Here is a 15,161-nt window from a genome sequence, read left to right as displayed (position 1 = left end):
GGCAACATTTCGTCTTTTACCCGAATTACGACCACCATGTAGAGACAACCAGCATTTGGTCTACGACACAATTAATGAAACGAAACTACGACACTAAGATGCAATAATTGTTCGTTTCGTCAATAATAAGTGAAGAAAATCAATAAGGTCTCTTTTTTTACTTTTAGTATGGCACAAACAACTATTGCAAAACACTGAAAACGAAATTGTACCATTCGCTAGTGATGTGAAACCGAACACGTGCTGAAACTGAAAACTTCCTTTACAAGCCTCACCTCTTTATTTCGTTCGGGTCTTTCGAGGAGATTGGATGCAAATTAGGTCTGGTATACTGAAGTGACTGTGAAAATGGTGAGTGCAGCATACATTTTATTTTTTCAAACGGTGTACTAAAAAGTCTTGTATAATATGAAAGGAATCGTATGAAAGTCATTGTTATTTTGTTTTGTTTTTTGCTTAAGAAAATACAACATGACATTGTATTGCTCCGATTGCTTGCACTGGAGATGTTACTCCAAACAAGGAGCTATGCATTCCATTTGGCCACTGGGCCTGTTCATGTTGTTTCCAGTTCAGCAGTTTATCTCAAGGACTTAAACAGGATTTCGTTCTGCACATGTATAACTCATTGTATAAATAAATGCAGAAAATGCATGATGGAAATATAAATACGCGAAATTCGGCAAGAAATGCAGTGTATCATTTGGATTATAAATTAAAACGAAGAAAATTAGAGATACATTTACCAGGATTTAAACCTGCACACTCACAGATTGAACGTTTTGTCAACTTTTTTATTTCTTTTCTTGGAACGAGCAAATTTTTGCGAAAATGAATGAAAACCAGTGATATAAGACTGCTAACAAAAAATGAGATCGCAGGTTTTCAAAACTTAATGTTTTATGCATTTTTATTAAAGCGTTAGTAACGCTTTTAGATAAAAATCATTAATTTTTGAAAGTAAATATGAAAATCTGCGATATGATCTTTTGTCAGCTGTTTTATATCACTGGTTGTAAGATATTTACGAGTTTTATCTTTATCTGCTATAGTGTACGTGCTTCCCAGGGATTTCATTTCCTGAATGTATGTATATATGTACGCCGTATTGACATTGTCCCATCTTTGTTTACAAGCTAAACACCCGTGATTTGTAGGAAGATATTACCAAAACGAGACAAAGGGACAATAGAATGAAGATTTTGACTCCTTTCGTATAAAGGATATATATAGAAGTATAAAAGTACAATTGACAACAAAAAGCTGATGAAAATGTCAATATCAATCACATCAGTTTCGAGCTTTTCAAAAAGATTTGACCAACTTATACATACAGAAATAACCTTATATCACATCCAAAATCATTAAGATAGAACTGTTTGGTCAACTTCTGTATTAATTTTTTTCAATGGGATTGGCGGCCATCTTGAAAATGGCCGCCATTTTGGAAAAAAAGATGGCTAACGGGTTTTTCCGAATAAGTGACCTATGCAAATTTTGATGCTTGTATCACAAACTGAATGATTTTTCTTAATATTGACTTAATCTGCCGGGCTATTAACTATGTACTAAAAATAACTATGTGAAGAATCACATGTACATGTATTGGTAAAATTAGCCGATACATTGTATTTAGAAATGCCATGATAATAATCTTTTATCTTTCGGAAAAATATTCCTTTTTATCTATTTATAAATCTGTATCTATTTATTTATTAATGCATTTATTTGCTCACTAATATATTCAATACACTTATCGTCGTATAAGTCAGATACAGTTACTCGTGATTTTTTTCAAAAGTGTCCTCTTACAGACGTATGAAACCGTTTCGCTAGGACGAACACCAATTTTATCCTCGGCTTCGCATTGGTCAAAAATTGTATTCGTCCTAGCGAAACGGCTTCGTACGCCTGTAAGAGGACACTTTTAAAGAAAAACTCGTACAATATCTACTACATATATTACCTTCCACGTTTAATATTGGAGGCGATATTACCATAATTTTAAACTTCGAGGTCAAAGTCGTCTAATTTAATACTTAAAAAAGTAAAGATGCGGCGTTTTCCCCCTTCTCTAAATCCAAATTATTTTGGTACCCATGTTTACTATACAAAAAATAGTTGTACTGAAGAGAAAAATAACTCAATACTGTATTGTATCATTGTTGCACATAGCAATACTGTATTGTATCATTGTTGCACATAGCAATACTGTATTGTATCATTGTTGCACATAACAATACTGTATTGTATCATTGTTGCACATAGCAATACTGTATTGTATCATTGTTGCACATAACAATACTGTATTGTATCATTGTTGCACATAACAATACTGTATTGTATCATTGTTGCACATAACAATACTGTATTGTATCATTGTTGCACATAGCAATACTGTATTGTATCATTGTAACACATAACAATACTGTATTGTATTATTGTTACACATAGCAATACTGTATTGTATCATTGTGCATACTGTACTGTTTTATTGTTACACATAGCAATACTGTATTGTATCATTGTGCATAATGTATTGTATCATTGTTACACACAGCAATACTGTATTGTATCATTGTGCATACTGTATTGTATCATTGTTACACATAGCAATACTGTATTGTATCATTGTGCATACTGTATTGTATCTATGTTACACATAGCAATACTGTATTGTATCACTGTTACACATAGCAATACTGTATTGTATCATTGTGCACACTGTATTGTATTATTGTTACACATAGCAATACTGTATTGTATCATTGTGCATACTGTATTGTATCAAGGTTACACATAGCAATACTGTATTGTATCATTGTTACACATAGCAATACTGTATTGTATCATTGTGCATACTGTATTGTATCAAGGTTACACATAGCAATACTGTATTGTATCATTGTTACACATAGCAATACTGTATGGTATTATTGTGTACACTGTATTGTATCATTGTTACACATAGCAATACTGTATTGTATTATTGTTACACATAGCAAAACTGTATTTTATCATTGTGCATACTGTATTGTATCAAGGTTACACATAGCAATACTGTATTGTATCATTGTTACACTTAACAATAATGTATTGTATCATTGTGTATACTGTATTGTATCGTTGTTACACATAGCAATACTGTATTGTATCATTGTGCATACTGTATTGTATCATTGTTACACATAACAATACTGTATTGTATCATTGTTACACATATCAATACTGTATTGTATCATTGTTGCACATAGCAATACTGTATTGTGTCATTGTGCATACTGTATTGTATCAAGGTTACACATTACAATACTGTATTGTATCATTGTGAATACTGTATTGTATTATCATTGTTACACATAGCAATACTGTATTGTATCATTGTGCATACTCTGTTGTATTATTGTTACACATAGCAATACTGCATTGTATCATTGTGCACACTGTATTGTATTATTGTTACAAATAGCAATACTGTATTGTATCATTGTGTACACTGTATTGTATCATTGTGCACACTGTATTGTATCATTGTGCACACTGTATTGTATCAATGTTACACATAATAATACTATGTTTCATCGTTGTTTTACAAAGTTATACTAAATTTCACCATTGCTACACATTGAATTACTATAGTTCATAGTTGATGCACACGTTTACTTATGCTGCAGGAGTTCAAGTACTGGCTACTGGCGGTTGTGGTGGTAGTGGCGATGTCCTACGTTTCTGTTGAAGGCGGTAAGTTTATAAATGATCAGTGAAAAGTAATAAGCTGCACACATGGGCCCTATTGCCCAACTAATGGCTACTATCGGCTGTGGTGGTGGTGGTGGTGGTGGTGGTGGCGATGCCCTACGTTTCTGTTGAAGGCTGTAAGTTTATAAATGATCAGTGAAATGAAATAAACTGCACAAATGGGCCCTTTAGTCCAACTAATGGCTACTATCGGCTGTGGTGGTGTAGGCGATGTCCTACACTTCTGTTGACAATGGTGTGTGACATAAGCTGCAAAAGCGATTCCTTAAGAGAATAAAGTGTGGTATATTGATCTTTCTATAAGTTTTGCCCCAAAAGCAGGCAAAAGTTACCTTTAAAAACAACAACATAGAAGTTGTTTAAATATACACATCTTTCGAGATCGTGAATATATTTTGCAGTCCGATCAAATGGAAACATTGCATTTGTACTCAAGAACAAACACACAGCTACTCCCCCCATGGTTAACAAGCGGTGATGTCACAGTATCCGACTGTCTATCTTCGTGCAATCTACTACTCAATCCGCCTTGACGACTTCGGAAGAAGAGCTTGATTTCATCTATAACTATTCATATGCCCACATTTTTTTAAATGTCCTTGTTTCAATGAAATCATTTCAAATGTTAATTGCAGATGTAAAGATAAGAAGTTCTGAACGATGCAACGAAATGTAAACATATTTATTCTAACCTTACTTTGGTCAGTGTGAGTAAGGGTCCAAAATTGTTGTTTGAAGCTTCCAGTCAAAAGTCAAACTAAAGTTTGTTCATTCTAAGCTTGAAAATGTGGTACGAAATTTCGATAAGAAATGTAACGTGTGTGTTGTTCTGGGTATGCAAAGTGGAACTGTGTAAGCATTCCCATCTAATGTAATTCATGTCCTCTTTAATCTTATGTTATATATGACTGCTGACAAAAAATAGATCGCAAAATGATGTTTAAGTTCAAAAAAGGATGTTTTATGCATTTTTCGTAAACCGTTAGTAACGGTTTAAGCCATATAACATTAATTTTCGAACGGAAATCTGAAAATCTACGAACTGATTTTTTTTCAGCAATCTTATAGCATTGGTTTGCAGACGTTTATGCCAAAATTTGCTCTTTTCAAGACAAAAAAATAAAAAAAAGTTGTAAAAATGGTATATCTGTGAGAGTGCAGCTCTAAGTAAAATTGACGTTATGGATGGTGTTACTATCCATCATCATTGATTACAGAATAAGCCTTCGTTTTCTACATAATCACGCGTAACAGAACACTCATCTGATAGTAAAAGGCCCTGAACACCGCGCATTTTAGTCTCATTATTATGCAGTTGCGTATAACTCAGCACTTTCAGAATTTCAGCACCCGGAAATGCACGTTACTATGTAACGCAAACGAGATCGTGATTAAATGATCAAGTTCGACCACATGCATTTTTTTTTTATCTCTTTAACAAATTTCCTCCACAGGGTTCATATCCGTTTATGTCGTAACTCACTGTCAACCTAAAATAAATAGATCGTAATGATTTCGCAGTTCTGCATAACACACTAATTTTCCTTTCAAAATTTCAGCACCTGGTACTGAGTGCCCAGAAGGAAATGTATCATTTTGTAACGCCAACGAGACATGCACCGACAACGTATGTGTTTGCAAACCCGCATACACGAACGTAAGCAGTGACTGCGTGCCTAGAGGTATTGCAAATCAAATTATGAATTAAAATATAAATAAATATATATATACCATTATTTATATAATAATATATTAATTATTTTTTTCTAAAGAAAATGACTAGATGTCTATGGTTCAAACTATCAACGTGCATTAAATTTTGTTATTTGATAATATACTAGCGGAAAAATGTCATAATTGATCCCTACATTAAGGAACAATACTTAAACACGTATCATAAACAAGTTTTATATGTGATCTTGTCTTAACATTTTATCGCATTTAATCAGGAAACAGTGATCCTTGCTCTGTTACCCCGGACTGTCAGTCAGGGAATTTAGGAGACAAGGGTGCCTGTAACAACACCACTAAGATGTGTCACTGCAAAGACGGCTACTCCTGGAAAGGGGACAACTGCAAAGCCAATGGTCAGTAGTTGCTTAGATACGTAAGAATTTGCCTGGTTGGTATAATATACATGATTGGACTTTTACATCTTTTTATTCGAGTTTGCATTCCATGTGTCATGAAGACCTTAATTTAACCCTAACTTGACACTTGATTTCTCTTTTCCTTCTATCTCTTCTTTAGATTACCATACATTTATCTAATCTACGTACATATCACATTTTTATATGCCATATTATCTCAATATTTTATTGTTTTTACTCAGGATACAATGATACTTTACCATACCTTTATAAAGTATACATACTTATCACATTTTATATGCCATTTAAACGTTTTTAAATCAGGGTACAACGATACTTGCAATACCACTCCGGACTGCCAACTAGGGAGTTTAGGAGAGAATGGCACCTGTAGCATGGACACTAAGATGTGTCACTGCAAGGACGGCTTCTCATGGGAAGTGGATATGTGCAGAGCTAATGGTAAGAGGTTCATTTGCTATGTATTTCCCTAATTGTTATACTATCCTCTTCACTGCGATACATGTTTGGAGGTTTGATGTTTTTGTTTATTTGAGCTAAAATGCATCTGAATGCATCTGAATGCATCTGAATGCAATACAAATGTACATGTGTCGTGAAGACCTTATTTAACCTCATTCGATCGATAAAACCATATTACTCTTTTTACAGTATTCTTGCTTATCAGTTATAACATCTTAATAATTTCATCATTTCGTCTAATCTTAATATTTTCCCTTTTTTACTCAGGATACAACGACACTTGCACCACCGACACGGACTGTAAATCAGGGAATTTAGGAGACAAGGGCGCCTGTAGCACTTTCAAATGTGGCTGCAAGGCCGGCTTCTCCTGGACAGCGACAGAGTGCAAAGCCAATGGTCAGTGGTTTATTAGCAATGTCAGTATTTACCAGACTGTTATACTATGCTTGTCTCGGAAAACAAAACCAGATAATTCTTTGGTTTGGTTCAACTTAGCCAAAGGATTTATTGATTGGTCAATATTTATCCAATAATGCCTGTTGGTCAATTGAATTGCTTGCATGTGCAGACTAACCAAATAATAACCTGCAGATAAGTTACCCAGTTCATGCAATAGGCCTCAGCTTGTTATGATATACTTACCAAACAATAACCTGCAGATAAGTTACCCAGTTCATGCAATAGGCCTCAGATTGTAATGATATACTTACCAAACAATAACCTGCAGATAAGTTACCCAGTTCATGCAATAGGCCTCAGATTGTAATGATATACTTACCAAACAATAACCTGCAGATAAGTTACCCAGTTCATGCAATAGGCCTCAGATTGTAATGATATACTTACCGAACAATAACCTGCAGATAAGTTACCCAGTTCATGCAATAGGCCTCAGATTGTTATGATATACTTACCAAACAATAACCTGCAGATAAGTTACCCAGTTCATGCAATAGGCCTCAGATTGTTATGATATACTTACCGAACAATAACCTGCAGATAAGTTACCCAGTTCATGCAATAGGCCTCAGATTGTTATGATATACTTACCAAACAATAACCTGCAGATAAGTTACCCAGTTCATGCAATAGGCCTCAGATTGTTATGATATACTTACCGAACAATAACCTGCAGATAAATTACCCAGTTCATGCAATAGGCCTCAGATTGTTATGATATACTTACCAAACAATAACCTGCAGATAAGTTACCCAGTTCATGCAATAGGCCTCAGCTTGTTATGATATACTTACCGAACAATAACCTGCAGATAAGTTACCCAGTTCATGCAATAGGCCTCAGATTGTTATGATATACTTAACAAACAATAACCTGCAGATAAGTTACCCAGTTCATGCAATAGGCCTCATATTGTTATGATATACTTACCAAACAATAACCTGCAGATAAGTTACCCAGTTCATGCAATAGGCCTCAGATTGTTATGATATACTTACCGAACAATAACCTGCAGATAAGTTACCCAGTTCATGCAATAGGCCTCAGATTGTTATGATATACTTACCAAACACTAACCTGCAGATAAGTTACCCAGTTCATGCAATAGGCCTCAGATTGTTATGATATACTTGTATTTTCGATACATGAATGGACGTTTGCATTTTTTTCATTTCAGTTAAAACACATTTGTACCCAAAACATGCGGAAACCTTATTTTACCTTTGAATTATTTCTCCTTACCTGATATCTTTAGCTACAACTATTACTATATATTTGTACAGTATCCTTTCTTCTCCATTCCGTTTTATGTGATGTCGCCGTCTCTTAGTATTTTACCTTTCTTATTTAGGATACAACGATAATTGCACTGCCGACACGGACTGTCAATCAGGGAATTTAGGAGACATGGGCGCCTGTAGCACTGGCAAATGTGGCTGCATGAAAGGCCACTCCTGGACAGCGGCAATGTGCAAAACCAATGGTCAGTGGTTTAATTGCTATGTCAGTATTTGCCAGATTGTTATAATATGCTGGTCTCGGCTACTGCTGGGACGCGGCAATGTGTAAAGCCAATGGTAAGTGGTTGATTGGCTATGCCAGTTTTTGCCGGCAGCATATAAATCCAGATAATTTTTTGGTTTGGCTAAAGTTAGTCAAAAGATTTATTGATTTGTCAATATTTATCCAATAATGACTGTTGACCATTTAAATTGCTTACGTGTGCAATCTAACCAAGAGATAACCTGCAGAAGATAAGTTATCCAACTTTATGCAATAGGCATTAGATTGTTATAATATACTTGAATTGTAACATACTTGTTTGGACGTTTACATTTTTTCTCATTTCAGTTTTACATACATTTGTATCAAAACATGTGGAGACCTTATTTTACCACTTACGTCTTATTTCTCTTTGCCTGATATCTTTAGCTGCTAATATTACCATGTATAAATTTGTACAGTATAATTTCTTCTCCATTCCATATTTTGTAATGTCGTATTATCTTAGTATTTTACCTTTTTTATTCAGAATACAACGATACTTGTATTTTACCTTTTTTATTCAGAATACAACGATACTTGCACTGCCGACACGGACTGTCAATCAGGGAATTTAGGAGACATGGGCGCCTGTAGCACTGGCAAATGTGGCTGCAAGAAAGGCCACTCCTGGACAGCGGCAATGTGCAAAACCAATGGTCAGTGGTTGATTAACTATGATTGATTAGCTATGTCAGTAATTGCCCGATTAATATATTATACTAACCTGCTCGATACATGATTGCACGTTCACTAGTTCTGTTTATTTAAGGTCAATTACATTTATTTATATACGGCAAAACATAAAGAAAAAAGTTCAACGGTAGAATGCTTTGAAATTGATGTGAAACGAAGCATTTCAGGCTTTGTCTGATTTCTGTAAGAGATGATATTCCACCTATTTACTTAGATCTAGGTTTCTTGTGTTTTTACCTGGTATTGTTCCTAACATCTTTATTCAATTGGTATAGAAATGTTTAACAAAACAAGAAAAACGGAAAACAAATAAATTCACGTCGCTAAATGATACTAATTGATTGAAACATCCTTAGTAATCACTCAACTGTGCATCCTTAATTTATTCTTAAAATACGGTATTGAAATAGGGATGTTGTGTACACGACCCTCTACATACTGCATGATGGTTTTTAACACGTAGTCAATATTTTTTGTTCATTCTCAGGCGTTTCAGGTCTGACTGTATCTATCACGCTTATGCTTGGAGTCCTCTTGTCCAAACGGATATTTTAGGAACAGCTTCCATCGGCACTGAATACTACAGGAATACTATCATCTACAATAGAAAAATGGAATAAAACACTATGATTTATAAGTCTTCAAAACCCACAACTTCGAGATACATGTAGTTCTTTTTTGTTTTCAAACGAATAAATGCTTGATATTGAGTGTCATTTTCAGACAACTTAAATTAAATGATCTGGAATAAAAATAATGTACGTGTAATTTCAAGATAAGAAAAAGATTAACAAAATAACCATACACTCATGCACACCATGTGTTCGTGTCGTTCATAGTCATTGGTTGTATGACTTGTCCATAGATAGCTTAGAGGGAGATCACCCAATGTTGAGAGGCTATACAATGTTAAGGATATACAGTCGAACCTCGTTGTCTCTAACTCCCAGTGAAAAAACGTCGAGCGTCGGAAAATTCGAATCAAGAGGGATTGTAAACTTTTAGTTTAAATAAATCGGTCCTCTACATCTAGTGCGAGCCAACGAGGAATTCAAGCCAAGCTAGTTCGAGCCAACGGGGTTCGACTGTAGTTGTTATTGTACGCTTGTCCAAGATATTTTTTTATGTACTATACACCATCGACACTGGTGATCAATGTTAGAAATAAGTTTTTGCTTGTTCTTAAGTTAATTTAAATTGATTCCAGAGTTATCGTTTTGAAAACCTATACAATTTTGATGTACTCAACAATAAGATTAACGCCCGACCCACTTAACTAAACATTAAATGAATATATAGCTCCATAAATTTGCTGTTTCCTTAGTTCTGGGAATAATTTAGGTTATGGTCAAACTATATTGTCATTACATGATACGGAAAGAATGAATAACATACAATAATGTGTTCGAATTTCAATATTTAGTGCCGCATACTTATGCTTTAAAAGTAACCAAATATTCATCTAACTCTGTCATGGGTTTATGATCTTTCCACAAACAGTGGATTGGAAGACATTTAGATGTTGACATTTTATAATATTTTAACCCTATTTGTTACTGTATACAAAATAAAATACCAAAAGGAAGGTTGTTAGTTCATGACTTAATGGTCGCACTTACTAATTGGCGGAATTATTTGGCATTCTTAATTTCTTTGAACCTACATGGGCAAGCCTAGTAGTCAGAATTAAAGGGGAGACCACACTTTACGGCTAACGAGAGACAAACAATATCTGAAAACAACTCGGACATACTTCACGTGCACCAACATATTTTTATCGAAAAAGGTAATGATACCGTCGGTAAAAGTTGATATGGTCAGCGCCACCATTTATCAATTAAAGCAAACACAACTATGAGCGCATATATCAACTTAGAAAATACATAATAAGTCAAACAAATCATTTTAGCAGATAAGCTATCCTCATTTACTCAACGACACGATATATACATCATCTGTAAACGAATGAATTGAGCAAACACCTCTAACGTACGATACAGTCATACAAGGACAGCTAATCGACATAGCTCACCAAAGTACATTTAAAGGTTTAAACTACTTGTTCATACAGTCTTATAATTAGTGTTTCACTGTACAAACAAGGACGTGAAACAAAAATCACAAGTACACAGATATGCTGTCGAACGTGACATGACATGTATTCATGACAAATGTATATAAATAACCGGAAAATTTATAGTAAATCTCGGTTATGTCACTTTTAAAGCTGCTTATTTAAGGAATGAATTGTGGGGTTGAAGTCATTATCGGGGTATGAACGCAATTGGGCTGGTCAAAGTGTGTGGAGTCCGAATACTTATATTTACACCAATAGTTCATTATTTCATTCAAGAATTGTTAAAAAAATACTTCATTTCATTTAAGAAATCCTTTCAGTAATCCTTTCTTACCCATTCTGTAAATATAACGACCCGACTGTAACCGGAAACCTTTTTTTTCAAATGACGTCACAATAACGCGGATAAGATCAACCACTCAAAATCACCTTTAAACGTACAATTGAAACACTTATGGCAACAATACATTTAAAATATAAAAATTTAACACATTCTAATATGTTGATTTATATCTTACGGGACCTGCTGTCGCAATACAAATAATAACAAGATCAATAGTTTCCATGTATATTGTGATGCAATGAATTGCGATCCAAACATATCCGAAGATGTTGCGTTCATCGATTGATAAACGCAATTGCCGAAAGGCAGTTCATTAAAGGAATGGAAGTTGAGGTGTTAATATACTGGTATTAATGTTGTTGTGATTTTTATTAATAATTGGGTGGTCAAGTTGAAGGGTATATGACATGAGTGGTCATTTTCGTTGTGCTTTGTTTCTACGTGATTTAGAAAAGCTCCAAAACAGTCAAGCTTACAGGACATGTGTTTGCAAACAATGCATCCGACCTTATTGTAATGTTGGCTTTCATAAGTGAACTGAGTGTAGGTGCGCATCAGATCGTGCCTGCTGGGATAAAAATACACTAAATACATTGAACTGCAAACGTGGTTATAACCGTTCTGCATCAAATGTCAATGTGGAGATTATGTTACATGCGGATGATGTTATCTCACACTGAGGAAATTTAGAATGTTTATACAAATTCAGATTGAGGCATAACTTAAAAGGGTATGCAAACCTTAAGTTTCGAAATGCGACTGGGGAAGTATTTAAGGAGAGCTATACTACTCACCCTGGCGTTGGCTTCGGCGGCGGGGGCGTCGGCGTATTCTTTAGGGAAAAACGTACTAATTTAAAATGCTACAAGTGTCCTTGATTAACTTTACCAAGGAACCAAACCGATCGCATAATGAACTGTTTGTATCGTTATTGACATCTACATTATCTAATTATTAAATATGTTTTATTTCTTTACTTTTATCCATTCATTTACAGACTAAAATGTTTTTACCAAATACATCTTTATTCTGTTTCAGAATATCTTTCGGCCGAAATTGTTTTTCAAGGAATTTTATTTTCAAAGATTCTGTTGTAATGTTTTTATCTTATCCATTTGAGATGATATTGAATTTGACATGACGTATTGTGCTTATTTGATTTACTGCATATAAATCATGTTCTGCGGGTGCAAAGCATGTATTGAATATTCCTAAATATATAAATTATTAACACAACTATTGATATAAAAGTGCATGGAAAAGGGACCAAAGTTGAATTTACTCTTATTTCTACCGCAACGCATATTTGCATTTCATATTTTCGTAATGTCATCGCACAAAAGGTAATCCGTAAACTAAATAAAAGCCAGCCACTGCAATGGATGTGAATGTAAGATTTTACACAAGCGTATTATGAAAAGTCACTGAACAGATCATGATCTGTATATTACCCTATCTTGCTATACATAACAAACTCGCGCATGAAAGGAACATAATCACTATCATTGAACCATTAACATTATCTTGTACTCCATAATTTACAAAATAACATTACAAGAGGCTTAAATGTACTTGAAAATGATTGAAATTGATTTGATTTGCGGAATTGGAATAACATGTAGCTCGACGCTTTTACTTTAGTCTGTTATTTATGAAAATGCAAACGCAATAACATAGACAAGCTCAACAGTATGGTATTGAGTATTTGCTATATGATCAAAATGCATAAATGCAAATAAAAAACAACACTCATAAAACACAACTTAAAACAGATGGCATATATGCAAATATAACGCCGACTTTGGTACGTGAGTGGAAATAATAAAATGTCACTGAACAGATAATGAACTCTTCTTTTAGGGTTAATAGCTTATTATAAATATTGCTAACATCCAAACCATTGGGTTAAAGTTGGACTTCTGTTATAATTGAAAAATGTGAGTACTATATATGAACCCCTTAAGTGTCCTCAATGTAGAACAGTCTGTAGTATGTCCTTCCAAAACAAAACAACAACGTATACTACAACTATCCTTCTTTCAATTGAGAACTTGACGAAAAAAGTGAAAACAGTGAAACTTTATCAATATCGTAAGCTGCACTCACACAGATTTACCTTTTTGATAACTTGTCTACAGCCCGTATATCGTCCATAATGTAGATGCAGATAGCATTTTTTCAATGGTCAGTACTCCGTCTTTTGTGTAGGACAGGCAAAACTTTGTCTATGACCCGTACACCGTCCATAGTGTTAGCACAGGCTTGTCTTATCCATAGTGTCGGTACAGAAAGCATTGTTTCAACAATCCTTGTCATATCCATACTGTAGGTACGGACAGCAGATGGTCAAAAACCATTGTCTTGTCAATAGTGTTTGTACAGACAACATTTGGTCTACAACCCTTGTCTTGTCCAACGTGTATGTATAGAAAAAAATTGGTCTACATTCCTTGTCTTGTCCATAGTCAATCCATGTCTTGTCCATGGTGTATGTACAGACAACTTTTGGTCTACAATCCATGTCTTGTCCATGGTGTATGTACAGACAACATTTGGTCTACAATCCTTGTCTTGCCCATAGTGTATGTACAGACAGCATTTGGTCTACAATCCTTGTCTTGTCCATAGTGTGGGTACAGACAACATTTGGTCTACAATCCTTGTCTTGTCCATGGTGTATGTACAGACAACATTTTCTCTGCAATCCTTGTCTTGTCCATAGTGTATGTACAGACAACATTTGGTCTACAATCCTTGTCTTGTCCATAGTGTATGTACAGACAACATTTGGTCTACAATCCTTGTCTTGTCCATAGTGTAGGTACAGAAAACATTTGGTCTACAATCCTTGTCATATCCATACTGTAGGTACGGACAGCAGATGGTCAAAAACCATTGTCTTGTCAATAGTGTTTGTACAGACAACATTTGGTCTACAACCCTTGTCTTGTCCATAGTGTATGTATAGACAAATTTTGGTCTACATTCCTTGTCTTGTCCATAGTCAATCCATGTCTTGTCCATGGTGTATGTACAGACAATATTTGGTCTACAATCCATGTCTTGTCCATGGTGTATGTACAGACAACATTTGGTCTACAATCCTTGTCTTGCCCATAGTGTATGTACAGACAACATTTGGTCTACAATCCTTGTCTTGTCCATAGTGTGGGTACAGACAACATTTGGTCTACAATCCTTGTCGTGTCCATGGTGTATGTACAGACAGCATTTTCTCTGCAATCCTTGTCTTGTCCATAGTGTATGTACAGACAACATTTGGTCTACAATCCTTGTCGTGTCCATAGTGTATGTACAGACAACATTTGGTCTACAATCCATGTCTTGTCCATCGTGTAGGTACAGACAACATTTGGTCTACAATCCTTGTCTTGTCCATGGTGTATGTACAGACAACATTTGGTCTACAATCCTTGTCTTGTCCATGGTGTATGTACAGACAACATTTGGTCTACAATCCTTGTCTTGTCCATGGTGTATGTACAGACAACATTTGGTCTACAATCCATGTCTTGTCCATGGTGTATGTACAGACAACATTTGGTCTACAATCCTTGTCTTGTCCATGGTGTATGTACAGACAACATTTGGTCTACAATCCTTGTCTTGTCCATGGTGTAGGTACAGACAACATTTGGTCTACAATTCATGTCTTGTCCATGGTGTAGGTACAGACAACATTTGGTC

General features: G+C 34.9%; 1 protein-coding gene across 1 annotated transcript; it reads left to right on the top strand.

Annotated features, from left to right (window-relative positions):
* The first annotated feature begins 258 nt into the window (after window positions 1–258).
* On the top strand, window positions 259–10,619 carry LOC128205110 (multiple epidermal growth factor-like domains protein 10). Its single transcript, XM_052906542.1, has 9 exons — window positions 259–351; window positions 3,675–3,741; window positions 5,319–5,441; window positions 5,709–5,846; window positions 6,174–6,311; window positions 6,600–6,731; window positions 8,147–8,278; window positions 8,865–8,996; window positions 9,521–10,619. The coding sequence occupies exons 1-9, from the start codon at window positions 349–351 to the stop codon at window positions 9,586–9,588; spliced, it is 933 nt and encodes a 310-aa protein (XP_052762502.1). The 5' UTR covers window positions 259–348; the 3' UTR covers window positions 9,589–10,619.
* The last annotated feature ends 4,542 nt before the right edge of the window (window positions 10,620–15,161 follow it).

This window comes from Mya arenaria, chromosome 10, assembly GCF_026914265.1.
Source record: "Mya arenaria isolate MELC-2E11 chromosome 10, ASM2691426v1".
NCBI lineage: Eukaryota > Metazoa > Mollusca > Bivalvia > Myida > Myidae > Mya > Mya arenaria.
Note: the sequence above shows the minus strand (reverse complement) of the source record. Positions and strands in the feature narration are given on the sequence as shown.

What these genes read in the sequence shown, in the direction of transcription:
- LOC128205110 (XM_052906542.1), top strand. An exon ending in CTACGTTTCTGTTGAAGGCG is followed by an intron (nt 3,742 to 5,318) that starts GTAAGTTTATAA and finishes TCAAAATTTCAG; the next exon opens with CACCTGGTACTGAGTGCCCA. An exon ending in CAGTGACTGCGTGCCTAGAG is followed by an intron (nt 5,442 to 5,708) that starts GTATTGCAAATC and finishes GCATTTAATCAG; the next exon opens with GAAACAGTGATCCTTGCTCT.